At 40.1% G+C, this 15,269-nt stretch overlaps 1 protein-coding gene across 7 annotated transcripts in view; it reads right to left on the bottom strand.

Moving 5' to 3' along the window:
• Positions 1 to 15,269, bottom strand: part of LOC102069926 (sodium channel protein type 5 subunit alpha) — a 218,491-nt gene that overhangs the window by 155,380 nt on the left and 47,842 nt on the right. For 6 of the 7 annotated variants that reach the window (XM_074547323.1, XM_074547581.1, XM_074547628.1 and 3 more), the window contains exons 4-6: positions 13,657 to 13,747; positions 9,998 to 10,126; positions 5,139 to 5,230 (exon numbers count right to left, since the gene is read on the bottom strand). In XM_074547323.1, the coding sequence (XP_074403424.1) occupies positions 5,139 to 5,230; positions 9,998 to 10,126; positions 13,657 to 13,747 (312 nt within the window). Of the gene's footprint in view, positions 1 to 5,138; positions 5,231 to 5,364; positions 5,457 to 9,997; positions 10,127 to 13,656; positions 13,748 to 15,269 lie in introns of all 7 variants that reach the window. The other variant, XM_074547507.1, reaches the window with a different exon arrangement.

Raw genomic sequence — 15,269 nt, 5'->3', positions numbered from 1 at the left:
AAAACAGAAGGGCTGAGGGGAATTAAGGACACTCAGGACTTCTTGCAGGTGCTCTGCATCTCTCTGAATCAATCCCATGTTTTGTAAAAGCAATGCTAGATGTATTCAAATTTAGAGCACGGTTAAATCTTCTGGAGAAATAATCCTTCTTTGAAATAGTGCCAATGAGAGCACAGCAATATAGCTTAATAGAAGATATTATTTATGGGGCATTAAAGGCATTTACTTAATTCTTGCAAGTCAGACATCAAACCAGGCAGCATGCAGGAAAAAACCCGAGGATCTGATCCAAAGCTGAGAAACATCTACAGCTGTTAATAACAATGGGTCTATAGATTACTCCCTGTGGAGTAAATCAATAACAGGCTTTTTCTGAATCACTGACTTCTTTCCACACCTCTGGGCCAAATCCTGCTTGCATGACATGAAAAAAACCATGAGATCCAAAATCAGTGGAATGAGGGCTGTGTAGGCAGCCTGACATCCGCAGAGAGCAAAAAGAATTTGGCCCAAATGTTCCTGTTAAGGCAGGTAAAAATTATCACATTCAGAGGTTAATCAAATAATCATTTTTCAAATGCAAATCAGAAACCATAGAAAATGCAAGCAACACCAAACAATGAGAAATGGCAGGATCCCAAAACACCATCCATTCCTTATGTGAGATGTGAGGAAGTATTAGCATAATTAAGTATGACATCCATACCAGATGTTGGCAATCACCTACAGAACATCAGACACGTTCATACACAGTCTGGAAACAAGTGGGAAGAAGCAGAAAAATTAAAAAAAAAACACCAAAAAAACGGAAAAAAAGAGTGTGACTTGCAGCAGAGTTGTCCTCATCGAGCCCATTCCTTTCCCTGAGGATACATACACCTGTGTCCTGTAAATGTCTGCATGAGTCACAGGCGTGTAGGGAGAGAAGGGCTCACCCTTGATGAGTGTATTTTGCCATTACTTACTGAGACATGGGGCAGCAGAGAATTTAACAACGTGTTGGCAAACCTGAATTGGTGTCAGCATTCCTGCAGGCTGGCTTAGCGTGGAAAAGTGACTGACAGGCCAGCCTCCAGGGAAAACACAAATATGCCATATGTTTCTCACCTCTGGGGTAGCTACATCTTGAGTTAAGTGATTTACCCACCAAAAAGGGTGACATTTATCTCCCACCAGCAGGATTTCAGTGCAGTGAACAGGGGGTCAGTCTCCTCCACACAGTCTTAATTCTTGTTCTCCGAGCTCTGTTCTGGCTATCACAGAGGCACTGGATAACATTCACAGCACTATTTATAGCCTTTAGTCTCACACTAACTTAAATGGGAGCTGGATCAGGCCCCAAAGTGCCTTGGCCCAATTTTCTATGAGGTCACCTTTCCCCGGTACCCTGTCGTTTCGTGTGAGGTGTCCGTGGTGTGCACGCCTGCTCCAGAAAGAGCAGGGGAGCTTCTCTGGATACAGCTGCACACAGGCAGTTTTCAAAATCCTGGGGATGATCATGAGGATGACAATGATGATGGCCTGCTTTTTGTGGCCTTTTGATGGAGAGAATGTACCTCAGGGTTTATATTATCTCAATTAGTACTTATCAAAACATCAGTGATTTCCATGAGGGTAAAATATGATTCAAGACCCTCTGTTGTTGTTCCTATTGAGCCCACTGGGATTTGGATGCTCTGGTAATGGGATGCTAATGGGAGACAAATGAATGGCTTCAGTGGGCTGTTCTGCTGCTGACCATGGTTCCTATCTGGCTAGAAAAACAAATGAATCCAGTTGCCATGGGAACACACAAGACGCCAATTAGTAAATCAAATCACTGAGAGTTAAGGGTTTTAATATGCTCCCATAGAGAAAATGTTACCTATTTCTAAGCACCTGAACCTGTACAAAGCTTGTTTTCCTCTCAATATCACGGGCAACTGGAAAACAGGAAGAAATGAGTGTGTTCAGTGCAGAAGGACGAAAATTGAAGGGTTCTATGGAGGTCTTCTGGCATGTTAAGGGCTGCCACAGGAGATCAGACACTAACCTGATGTCTTACACAGCTCCAGGAGAAAAAAGAGAGATCTGATGAAGCAAGAGAGAGGGAGGCTGCATCCAGAGACAGGACCTGCAGGTCCATGGACATTTGGAGCGGGAGATATTGGCATTCTGGCACCCAAACTGAGCCCCAGCTCTCCAGTGAGAGGGAAGCTGGCTGGTAGATGCCAACGTTTGTGTTGTTGGGTCTGGATCTGAACCATCCACCTGGGACATATCTTCTAATAACAAAAACAATGAGTCACTGGAACAGTTCCTGGACCTCTCAGGGAGATCCTGGGACCTCCACCTTGGAAGGGCTTCTCAAAGAGGTCAGGCAATAAATACCAAGCCGTGCTTGAGCTGTGCTAAATGCAGCCTGAGGCCAGGGCAATGGACTCTGAATTTAGGAGATCTTTTTCAGCCCTGAGAACCCGTGTCCCTCTAAAGATCCCTGTGCCTGCTTGAGCACTTAGAGCCAGACATTAAAGGTAGGTGAGATTTTTAAAAGCACTAATTGTCAGCTTTACTGACTCCCCCTGGAGTCAATAGAGAAACTCATTGATTCCAAGTGAAGCAGAATGCCTTTGAAAAGCAGCCTCTAAGTGCTTTGCTGGACAGAAGCCTCACACCACCAGGACTTGGCCCGTGGGTTTCTGTAAACAATTTCACTGAGCACGAGGAGTCCGAGCATGTTTGTGCAAATAGAAGTGCCTGATGGAAAAGTGATCAATTTTATTGAGGGAAAGCTCAGATGTTTCCAAAGGAAAATACAACTTGGTGTTTTTCACCTGAGACCTGAAAGAGGAAGCAAAAATAACAACCACCTTCTCCTCTCTATGGCAATTAACCCCAAAAATCTCATGAAAGATGTTAATGCTCATCATCTTTTCATTTTTAAGACTGATGGGGGAAAATATTTCACCTCAGCATAAGCCTATGTTATCATTAAAAACTCAGACTGATCTCCAGAGAAACCACAGCATCATGTCCAATATATCTTTTAAAATATATATGCCTAACTGTAAGATGAACTGACTCCTCTGAAATTATCTGCTAATATTAAAAAAACCCCTCCACCTTGTCTGTTTTTCACTGGCAGCTATGGCAATTTGTAGCTCTCCACATTTGTAATTTAATACTCAGGGCACAGGTAATCTTGGTGATAAAATCAAAGGCCAGATATTCTATTAGCATGTTACATGCAGTTATGTCACCAAATAATTCAGGAACTTGTACATAAAAATGCAGTTATCAAAAAAACTAATCAAATATACAGTCAGAATGAAAAAAGAGGATGTGAGTTATTATGCATTACTTTAATAAATAACACTTCTTTTTTTCCTATTAACTAACAAGTGGAACAACTCACTCTTTAATATCACTGAAGGGTTTTGGTGTATTTGAATCTGGATATTTTGAATCTCAGCACTCAATTTTTCCCCCACTAAGTCATATCTCATCATTTGATGCAAAAACAAGCTTCAGCTCCTCCTCTGATATAGGACAGCAGAAAATTGTTATGTATGTATAACTCAGAAAAGTGGACATGCTCTGCTCTGAAGAGGCTCAAGCCTGAGACAAGATGAAAGGTGAAAGGTGTCCCCTGGAGATGGATGTCCCTCCAAGTTAAGTCTTCAAATTGCTATCAGAGGAATCTAGGAAACAAACTCTGCCTTTCTGTCTGAGTAGCCACTGTCATCTCTCAGGATCTGTAAAGCTGTGCTCAGCTCTGTTTCCACAGGAAAATAAAAATCCTTTCTCAATGGAAATCCTGTTGGAGAAAACTTTAAAATCCCCACAAATCTCTGCTAATAGATTATGCTTTAAAACTTAAAGACAAAAATTGAGACAGGTACTGGTTTCAAGTACCTAATTAATCTCTTTAAATTCTGTATTTGGACACACACTTCCAATGAAAAGTACTTTTCTTTCCCAGTAATTTCCCTGATTTCCATTACTGTGGTATTGGAATGAGGAACCAAATTCTAGACTCAGATATATATTTTTTCTTAACACTTCCATTCCTGAATTCTCATTTCTAGCTCCATGTGGTGATGAGTTTTAATATATATCCCAGCAAGTTTACCACATATAATTTGTTTAGATTGATATTATAGTGTATAATAGAGTGGGTGGAAAAGCCTTTCTAACCTTAAAGATCTGTGAGTGAGAATCTGAGCAGTTCTTTCGATGTTTTGAATATTTTTAACATGTAATTGCCAACATCTGTTCAGGATTATCACAGAGAGAATCTACCATGCATGGTTTTTGCTATCTTCTCTACCTTGTCATGCAGGTTGGAGATGTTAAACACTGAGGCTGAATGAGACCTGTCCATAGATAATGCTCAGCAAGAAAGTTTTGTTGCATGGTTAGTCCTCAGTGGACTCAATTCTGCATAAATTACTTAAAAATATTTTTCTTTTAATAATAAGAGATTATATAAAGATCTTCTTTCAGTACCAGATGTGTAGTAAAACTGATTTTTCTTCTTTTTTTTTTGTGAAGAGGGGAGAAATCATATTCTTGAAAATATGAGAAAACATGAGTTGAGGAAATGCTGAACCTACCTAAATAAACACTGAAATACTTTCCAATCTCTTCAAGGCCCAAAATTTCAGCAGTGTTTCTATCTCATGCAAATGGATAAACACCATGACAAATTAGGCTATCTGTGCCTGCAGTCTTGAAACATCAGCTCATAGCACAGATTTAGATTCCTCTATCGATGTGCTCTTAAACATGAATATGCATTTTGAGGTCATTAACCTTCCATTTCTAAAAATCAATATACGAAGGTTTTAAAAGATTTTCATTGCCATCTTCATGGGGTTCACAGATGAGCACTTTATGTGTGTGATTCATGAGCCACTGTTCTTACTGCAGCACTTGTGAGCTCTGCAATTTTGGAGGCACTCTCATTCCTTCTGCCCACAAAAACCATTTTGGAAAAACATGTAAGAAAAAGTGTATTCTATTGACAGGTCACATTCCCTACATTCCTCCATTTCCTGATCAGTATCTATGGTTAAGTCTTTGGTAATTACAGTGTTTACTACTGGAAATGGCATGTAGGCTTTAACTGCAGCCCGAGTGTTTAACCTGATTTTCACCTGAAATGACTGAGATTGTTTTCAGCGCCCGCAGCACTCTGAACGTTCGTAAGGCTGAGACATTGCCCAGGTCCACAAATTCAGTTATGTATCTGTAACAAGGGAAAGTCACACACAGACAATGACAAAACACCAGCCAAAAAAACAACAATCAAAGGGACAAAGAGAGACAGAGAAAGAATCACTTGTAGCTGAGAGCCAAAACGTAAGGATCAGGGCGTCTTACCTGGGATTACTGAAATAGTTTTTAAAGCTCTCAATACCCTGAAAGTCCGAAGAGGTGAAACACTGCCTACATTCACAAATTCTCCTACATACCTGTAGAATTAAGTCACAGTTATTTGGAATTATACAATAGAGTATGAGACTTGTCTGAATGTAGAAAGCATTCATACGCAGTGGGAGTGAACGCAGCCAAATGAGAGGTGCATCCACTTTTCAGGCTGCTCTTTGATGCCATTTGCCCCAGGTTTTTATTAGTGCACATCATTTCAAATGCCACTTGAACTATTAAACTTTTTTATTAGGCATCCATCCTTTAAAACTACTGGGTGAACTCTGTTATTGTGCTGTTCAGCCATAAATACTTTAAAGATTTTACCATCATGTAGTTGAACAAAAAAATAAAATTCTTTACATTATTGGAAATATTAAGAGTTATTTTGCTGCTTCAAATACTCAAGCAATTTTCACATAATAGCTTCTGAAAACTACATATAGGACAACATAGCAAAATAGTTCAAACATTTCAACTGGGTTATTTTGTTTAACATGCTGTAGTTCTGTGGTAAAGCAAATTTTGGTTTCAAGAGATGCTTTAAATTGTATTTTGTTTTATATTTCAATTTCATGCCCTTTGGCTGTGGGAAGATGGAGTCTAAATGAATATAACTGCCATCCTACTAAAAATTCTTTATCATTAAAATACCAGTCCCAGCTGTTCCCTGCCATGCCTCTCTTGGTCATCCTGGAGACTCATCATATCTGAGCTAAATGTTCCCAGGAGGGAGCATTCCAGTCATGGAATGAGCTTCATTTAATCAGTGTTGTACAAAATTATTTCCTCACAGTCAGTATGCAGAACAACCATAGTCACCACTGTATCCTCAGAAAAAAAGAGATCTTGGACCCTTGAATTTTGCTTCTAAATTTCATTCAACTGCCCTACTTCTTTGGGGCCTCTGTTTCTGCTAAGTGTTACAGAAAAAAACCTCACCTGGTTATTTTAAAAAGCCTGCTTAAGTGGCCTTTGTCCAAAGGCCCCTGGGGAGGACAAAGCATCCTCTCCATATCTACTAATCCAGATTATAGCCTGGAAGAACAACATTGCTTCTCTTCATAATCTCACAGGGGAGTCTGGGCAATGATTTACCTGTTTCCTCCCCAGACTTACCCTGTGCTTCTCTCCCAAATTCTTCTTTAGCATGAAAAGTGCAGAAAAAAAATAATTTGGGGAGAAGCACTAGAATGGGAATATGGTTTTGCTGACCAGAGATTTGTAAAGACATATTATTAATATGTGAACAAGCATATGAAGCAGATAATACTGCTGCTTATAGTCAATTAGGATTTATTTTGGTCTTTTGTTTTGATTAAAATGCTGCTGACCAGTTCTTCTGTACCAGGGAGTGAGAAGTAGCTGGAATTCCTATGCTGAATTTTCCCATTAGCCAGGGAATTGCTTATTGCCTTTAAGATTCTGACAGGGCACTTCCCAACCCAGAGCTGCCTCTCCCTCATCTGTCCTGGAAAGAGGAAGGCACTAGTCTGGGAGAGAGATTTCATAATTTCCTTTGAACCCATCCCTGACCCCAGAGAGGGTCACAAGCCATGGCTGTGTCTGCTGGCACAGGACAGGAGAAAAGCCCTGGAGACCTGCAGCACATCTTATTCTCCAGTGTGCTATTTAAAACAATTCTCTGTGGCCAAATCTGTGCTGTTTCTGCCCAAAAGAGAAGACAAGAAGCTATTTTGCAACAACTCTAAAGCAAATTATGGTCTTCCCACTGCAGAACCCATCAGTGAAATAACTGTATTTTCAGTTAGCTCAAAAGCCTCGGTCCATCTGAATCTCATGGCCCCTTATCAGGCTCCTCCATTTTGAATTCCCAGCCCATCTTTGTTTGCAGATACAGAAATACCTCTGGCAGCTCACAGGCTACAAGCACAGACAACACCAGAGTTACCTGTGTGATCCATCTTACTTTAAATTACTTGCAAATTGGATTTGTATGAAGGCTAAATCGTATCAGAATAGATTCCATTATCCAAGTCTCTGTACTATCTGCTGCTTGCATTCTTGGGAAGGAGGTTTCATTGTACATATGAAGATCATATTGCAGCCACTTTTAACTCTCTCACTGCTGCCTATGGGCTCAAAGAAACACTTTTCCAGTTCTTTTTTTAATCCAGAATTCCATTTATTTTTCTGTTTTTAAAAGCTTGGTATAATATGCCCTAAAGTAAGAAACAATAGAAATGGATCCTGGTTCTGAAGGAAAATAGTTTTATATTAAGAAGTCTGCTAGTTCACAGATGTAGGTCCCCCTGTTTTAGGGATGTTCTAACTAAGATGTGAAATATCATTTGGAAAGAAAATGAAAATGTAGTTAGGAGAGAAAGCACAGAATCCCAAATCTCTCATAAGAATTTAAGGATTTTTCATGATGCTTGGGCTGGAGCACTGAGTGGCCATTCAAGTCTAGATATAGACAAGAAAAAAAGAGGGGCAAACCCACAACCTGTGGGCACCAAATCCTGGTTCCTACCAAGAGGGAGTGAATGACTCCCCTGTGGGTTACTGTCCACCTCAAGGTCTGGGCAAACATTCTCATCTTTCCTGCTCCCTATGTCCCAAACATCCAAAGACGGTGTAGAGACAATTTAAGGGGTGTTCAGACCATGTCCCCCACTGACTGTTCAGACCTGAATTTCAGTCTGAGATGCCCCCAGAGCTGGGGGAGATGCTTCAACCTCTGCCCAAGCTGACAAGATGAGGAGAAGCAGATTCATGATGAAAGCTGGAAGCTGTGGCTCCTCTTGCCCTTTTCTCTGCTCCTTTCTACCCTCCTGTCAGAAACCTCCTTCCTTCTAGGAAAGCGAGAACCGATGCACAGAAATTCTCCACACAGTGCTGAATTCTGAGACCTACAAATAAACTCACATCCTAACTCAAAAACCAATGGGTGATTATGCCCTGCTTTTACCACCTGCCTGATGGACAGGAGACAGGAGAGCAGGATGGTGACTCTGTGGTGTTGTCCTGCCACTAAAAGTTGCAGGAGAATTGCACTTAGCAATGCTTGAGGAAAAGTTTAGCTGTGAAAAATACCAACTGTGTGCTGACCTCCAAAAGATTCTCCCCATCTGCACTGATTTGTTTTTTTAAAGGCTTATCATAGTGGCCAGATGTCAGTTCAGCCAAATCCATAGGAATGCAGCAACAGATACCAGGACCTGGCCTAGGGCTGGCTTAGATCCAAAGCCTACTGAAATAACTGGGAGTGCTCCTGAGCAAGTTCACTTAGGATTTACACACTTTCAAGCTGTTCTGCTGCTAAGAACAACAGAATTATAAAATATCTCAAGCTATGGGAAGGGACCTATAAGGATCAAGTGGGCAATTCCCTGTTCCTCACTGGACTAACAAAAACTAAACCAGAAGACCAAGAGCATCATCCAGTGTCTCCTCGAATACTGGTCTTGATCCTTGTGTCCTAATAGAGTTGTGCTTTCAACTTCAGCGGCCCTCACTGGTGTTTTAGTTAATTTTGGTTGAATATTCTCTCCTGATATTGGTTCCATTCAAATTTCACAGCCCCTGGAGTTCAGCTCAATGTTGGTGTTAACACACTTGAATCACACTTAATGCTGTGAATTATGGGGGTTAAAGATAGCAGCAAGAACTAACCTAAACCCAGAACTGAATACAGGTATCATTAAGCAGAAAAAAAAAAAAACAAAACAGGGAGATCAGATCAGATACTTCTGTGTTTAGGAAGTGGAGCCTTTCATGCATCTCTACCAGCTTTCAGTTCAAGATGGCACTCATTGTTTGCACAATTTTCTCTTTTGTGACTATGAAGAAATGTGGATTTCTCTCGTAGCTGGAGTACTGACAGTGTCAGACCTCTGCCTTTGGCTAGAGCTTGGGCTGACCCTGAGTCCCCTGTGAGTGCTGGCTGACTGCTTCTCTACCCCTGTGTATTTTTAGCTGTCTGGATGTTGCAAATCCATCACCTTCTTCACAGCACCAGAACCCCACATGCCCTCAATGAACTCTAACAATCTAGGCAGAAGCATACAGCTGAAGGGAAATATAATGGTGGGGGCCAAATTTCTATTTCCAAGATATACAACAAGTTTCAGAGGACTACAAATTAATTCTCTGTAGTAAAATAGTAATTAATTTCCAGGTGAAAAGGGTTTGTGAAAACAGGGATGTGAAAACAGCCCTGATGATGTGATGGATAGATAGAGTATAAATAGGGATTTAAATACGTGGGTATTCAGTCACACTTACAACACTTTCTATTCAGGGGTCTGGAGCTTCCCAAAACTACATTAGATAGGCAGATATTATTACAGATATTTTACAAACAGATCTCTCTGTGGAGCACAGAGAGTGTAAATAATTTCTCCAAAATTGTGTGGTGAATTCAGAGAACAGAACTGAGAATTCCTCTGACTTCTTCCTCTGAAACCACTCAGGATAAAAATCCTCCTTCCTAATACACTTCAGACTTTTCTCATTTTCAGTAAAATTTGAGTGAAGAAAAAAAGAAACAACATCCAGACAACCACTTAAAAAGTTCTATTGCATATAACTCTCTTGAAAAATATAAAGGAGTGCTACTTACGCCATAACAATAACACTGAAATCCAGCCAGTTCCATGGATCCCGAAGGAAGGTGAATTCTGTCATGCAAAATCCTCTTGCCAATATTTTTATCAATGACTCAAAAGTGTAAATGCCAGTGAAAGTATACCTGGGGAAAAGAGTGGCCAAAGAAGAAAGAGAATTAGGAAGCAGCAGACAGCTGAAACTGCAGGGGCACAACTCTGGGGTTGCTCGTGTGAGTCACAGCTGCAGCACTGGGCTGAGCATGAACAGCCTTGTGTGTGGAACAAGGAACAGGTAAGGCAGCAAAATATTCAGGACAGTCTCAGAATGAAGATAATTTCCAGCACAGGGTGTCCCTTGATGAAGCCTCACTCATTAAGTCAAGCATGGATATGACACTGCTGAGCTGGGCTGTGGGACTTTTGAACCTCTGACATCTCCAGTGGAGCAAGAGTGGATTAGGGAATCATGGAATGGTTTGGATGGAAAGAGATCTTAAAAATCATCTCCTCCAACCCCCTTGCCATGAGCAGGAAACCTTCCACTAGACCAGGCTGATGAGAGACCCATCCAACATGGTCTTGAGCACTCCCATGGATGGGAAATCCACAACCTCTCTGGGCAGCATTATGCCACACTCCTTGTTTTTCCAGCTGGGAGGAGAGTGGTTGTTCCCTTCATACCTCTCATCTCTTCCTGCCCAAGACATTTTGGAGATTAAAAAAATGCCACCACTTGTTTTTATGAGCTAGAAAGGGTAATTCTCCTTCAACTTCCCTTGTGTTTATCTATCCCTGGCAAATCCCACCAGCCTTGAGGATTAAACAACAAAATGCCCTCACTGAAAAATAATTGAAAAACTCCCACCTGACTACTGTATGTAGTAATTTTTACCTGTCTGACAGTAAAGGAGACACAAGGATAGTTTTTTTTCAACCTAGTAAATTAAGTTTTTACCAACAGCCTCTTGACTGTGACGATCTGGGCTAGAACATATATCTTACCTTTCATAATAAAGATGACACTTGTAATAAAATTTAGCCAAATCTCTGTGGAGGACAGTAATGCCTCTGATTTATAGCTCTCAGATCTGCACTCACCCAGGGCTCTACCTGCCATCAGAGAGAGAGTACAGGGCATACAACAGCTCTTTTTTAATGCTGCTGCCCACGACACCTAGCCCAACGGACTGGGTATTCTAGGCCATATCTTAACAAAAGAAATAAATGTTTAGTGTCTACCATGGGCATTCCCTACTCCTTTTCTCCTAATGAAGATGCAGATGATACCAAAGCCTAATAAAAAACCTCAAACACCTCAAATTCACTAAAACACAAATCTCATAAGTCATGATGTGAAGGGCTGTCAGTGGAAACACTAGCTTGGGTTTTCTGTTCAGTGCTAAACATCTGTTGGTGCCATCACATATTAAAAAAAAATTGTAACAGTTCAGATTCCTGTTTGGTAGAAACAATTGAAAGTGGCAACTGAAAGTGGCTATATAAGGAAGAGCATTATGTATAAAATATATTTAGCTTTATTACACTGAACTGCAACTGGTCAAATACACAGATATCATGCCCTCCTGCCATCATGTCACACTGTAGTACTACTCACAGGTTATAAAATCTCAGTGTGTTTCATCTTAAAATGGGGATTAGCCTGACAGTTGCGGTGCAGCAGTGGGCATTAAATGTGTCTCACAGCTCCTCTTTGGCCCTATACCTGAGCATTATCTTGTACCCAATTTTTTCACAGCTCCTATTTAGCTTTGCTCTGGTATTTCGAATATAGGTCACCCATGTGACAGTCTCTTCAAGCATGTGTACTTAGCAATACACACAGAAAACACATTGCAAAGAACTAAAAAAAATACTTAACAGTACATAAGCTCATTAAAATGATAAAGCACTTGTATTTATTCAGCATGTCAGATGGGTTTAATTGATTGTATAATCATCGTCTAATTCTAAATGGATCGGGGAAAGTCCTCCAGCAACTGAACAGCTTCTTTAACAACAAAAGTCAGGGTTCTTAAAAAAAAAATTAATGGGGGAAAGTTGAATTGATTCCTTTTTTTTTCAAAATGGTAAGAAAAATGCTTTAAAGGAAGATCTAGGACAAATATTTGCACAAGGTTATTCTTCTATCCCTTGTGAGTCTCTGAAACAGCAGAACAAAATGGATTAAATGTATCTTCTCCAAATCCAATATTAATCAATTTGAATTACAGTTCATTGGGTTATTTTGCTCCTCCAAAGTACTTGACTTTGATTTCATTCCATGCACTTGAGGAGGAAAAGCTGAGAGATATGAGGGGACATAGGAGAAGGGGAAACATGGAAGGATTCACTCCATGCTGCATGAGTCCATCTGCATTTCTGCTCTATGTTTTCTGCATGCTCTGCTTGATGCATTGATAAAATCATCCAAATTCTCCTGCTTGCAGAAGACACAATATTATCATTTATGGCATTTCCCTCCAGAATGTTTGAATTCCCAGCTGTACACCAACTGGCCAAATTTTGATGAGATCATCACGTGGATGAGATGTCTGTGATTCAGCAGAAAACATTGTGGCAATGGTGATGAAATTTTTCAATAGGAGAAGGACAACATCAGGGGAAAGGACAGCCACAGACATACTTGAGGATACCACACTATACATGAAACATCCTGGGATTCGGATGTTATTGTGATGGGATGAAATATTTGGTTCAGTGCTGCCTATAATTAGTAATTTATGGCCTAGAAGATGTGCCCTGCATGATTTTATGGAATCTAAATAAGGGCATTTTACTGTCTTTTCTTACAGCCCTGGGTAGACCAACCACCAGGCTATGCAGCAGCAGATGGCATTTATCATATGTCAGTCAAAAATAAAAAGTGTGTTCTGATTGGTTCAATGAGCCAAAATAATTGTTTAATGCACTGTAGGTTGATTAGCTTGTGCATCTGGTATCTGTTTCTAAAAGGAATATTTTTAAGCAACTTAAAGAAATGAAATGGGTTTTCATTTCACTGAGGTCCCTTAACCCCTTTAAAAATTTATTTTAAACCCCACAACAACAAAAAATAACCCCCTTCATGAAGCACCTTTGCTATTTTTCCTGAAGGCTTGTCAATCTAAAAAGACAGTAATTCTCATAGAGGTGTTCCTAGATAATTTAATACTCATAAAGTATTCCTGCCAATGATTACAGGGGAACACTTCTCATGCTGTGCTCAGTCCAAAAGGAAGTTTTACTTCCATTAAGTTTCAGATCAAGGATAGAAGTCAGTCAGTTCAGGAACTATTCCCTGAAATAATTCAACTTAAGCTCCATCAGCCTATTCTGATGTGTCCAACCATCAAATCTGTTGCAAGGGAACTGTGGAAGGCTGACAAGTTTCAAACAGGATTGTCCTCAATACGTGATTTCATCCAGATGTGGCATAAAAGGTGCCTTTGGCAATAAGCATGAGATTCATGGACTAAAAATATTTACTTTGCTTACTAAGGGAGTTTTCACAGGCTAAAACAACTACCTGGAAAAACATTTTGTGAGGGCAGACACCACCGTCAGTACTGCTGGAAAGAAATTGGACAATAGCAAACAAGATGCAAACAAGAACACAACAAAAGGAAGAGGAAGGCCGAGGTGAGGATGGGGCAGCTGTAAAGGAAATACTTACTCAACATATTTATTCCATGACGGAGTCTCTGATTGTGCCATGAACACGCAGTTAGTTAAAATAGTGCACATAATAAACATACTGAACAATGTAAAGAGGCAAATTAAGGAAAACAACACATTTGATACAAGATTTCATAAATTTTTGTCTTTTCACACAAGATGTGACAGCTCAATCACAATTTGCAAGTTGCCTTAAGAACTATAAGCATTTGTTTGCAAGCGCATAAGGAGACAAATCATTATATAAACATAGAAAAATGAGGGAACCTTCCCTGCTTTTTTATTTTTCTTTTCCTATATCTTTTAAACATACTTTATACAGTAAACAAAAGTCCTGACTCTGCAGTCCTTTGAAAGTACAATACCCCAAATTTACAGCTGTGCTGGTCAGATGACAATGTGCATAGGTGCACAACTTTGTATGAAAAGAGGGATTAGTCTCATTTAAGTATCCACAGAAAAACCTGTGTCTGCAAATTCCCACTTCATTTTTTATCCTGAAACATTTCTCAGGCAGTAGGGGAAAGTTACAAATCTGGTCTTTCTAATCTCTTTAATGGGCTTGAGGTCTCGTTTTCAGCATAAAGTTTCACCAAAAGCAAGTATGAGTTTCAGAGCACTAATTTTAAGGCTTGGTCTGCAAATGTGCTGGGCAAATAGGCAGCCTTGGTTTGCAGGGCTCTCTGCCTCTGCTGAGGGACCAGATTCCCTATTTGGAGGCTAAAACAACCTCCCAAGTGCACAGTTCACACACTTGGCTGCTAAGCTGAAACCATAAACATAAAAAGCACCCTAAATCAAATTCCTGAAATTGAAAACATAATTCACTGGATGTCTCTCCTAAAAGTACATGCCACTTTCTGTAAAAAAATTACAAAATACGATGGGATTCTTCTGCATCAATAACTGGTCCCATGCAACCAGGAAAATCTAACTACAGAAGATAAGGGCAAAGGAAAACAGTCAACAGGCAGGGACCCTGTTTTCCCCTGTTGACCACAGGGAATATAAGTAAAACCCAAAAATAAATTTCTTTTGCCTTTTTTTGAAAAGATTTTAAAAAAAGTTTGGTTTGGTTTGGGTTTTTTCATCTCTGTAGTTGATCCTGTTTGTGTTATTTTTTGTTTGAGAATAGTGATTGAAGGATTTAGTTTCAAACCTACGTCCTGAAATGTTTGCATTAAATTTATCCTCTTGCAGAGCCAAAAATCTCTGCTGAATACAGAGTGGAACGTTTTCCAATGGGCCACATAAGCAACTGCAAGGTTAAATTGGTAGTAACCAACCTGAGGATTCCCCAGGGCCACCACAGAAGGCAGTAATTGAACTCGCAGGGACTGCTCATCTCACAAACATCTTCCACTTCTGGGCCAACATCTCCTACTGAAGGGCTGCCAAGGATGTCTGATACCCGCTCACATTTGCTCACATCAGCTTCAGATATATTTCTGTAAGCTTTTTCATTCTTGTTAACATAATTATTAAGTTCCAGCTAGCCTAGAATTACTTTTTCAACTCTAGTGAAGTGCTGTGGATGAAGCACAGGAAAGCAGAGTGCTATCTTCAGACCATGTCAAACAAATAGCATATATCAATTCCAAGAAAATAAAC

This window comes from Zonotrichia albicollis, chromosome 1 (assembly GCF_047830755.1).
Source record: "Zonotrichia albicollis isolate bZonAlb1 chromosome 1, bZonAlb1.hap1, whole genome shotgun sequence".
Taxonomy (NCBI): Eukaryota; Metazoa; Chordata; class Aves; order Passeriformes; family Passerellidae; genus Zonotrichia; species Zonotrichia albicollis.
The sequence above is the reverse complement of the archived record's forward strand: the minus strand, read 5'-3'. Positions and strand labels throughout refer to the sequence as shown.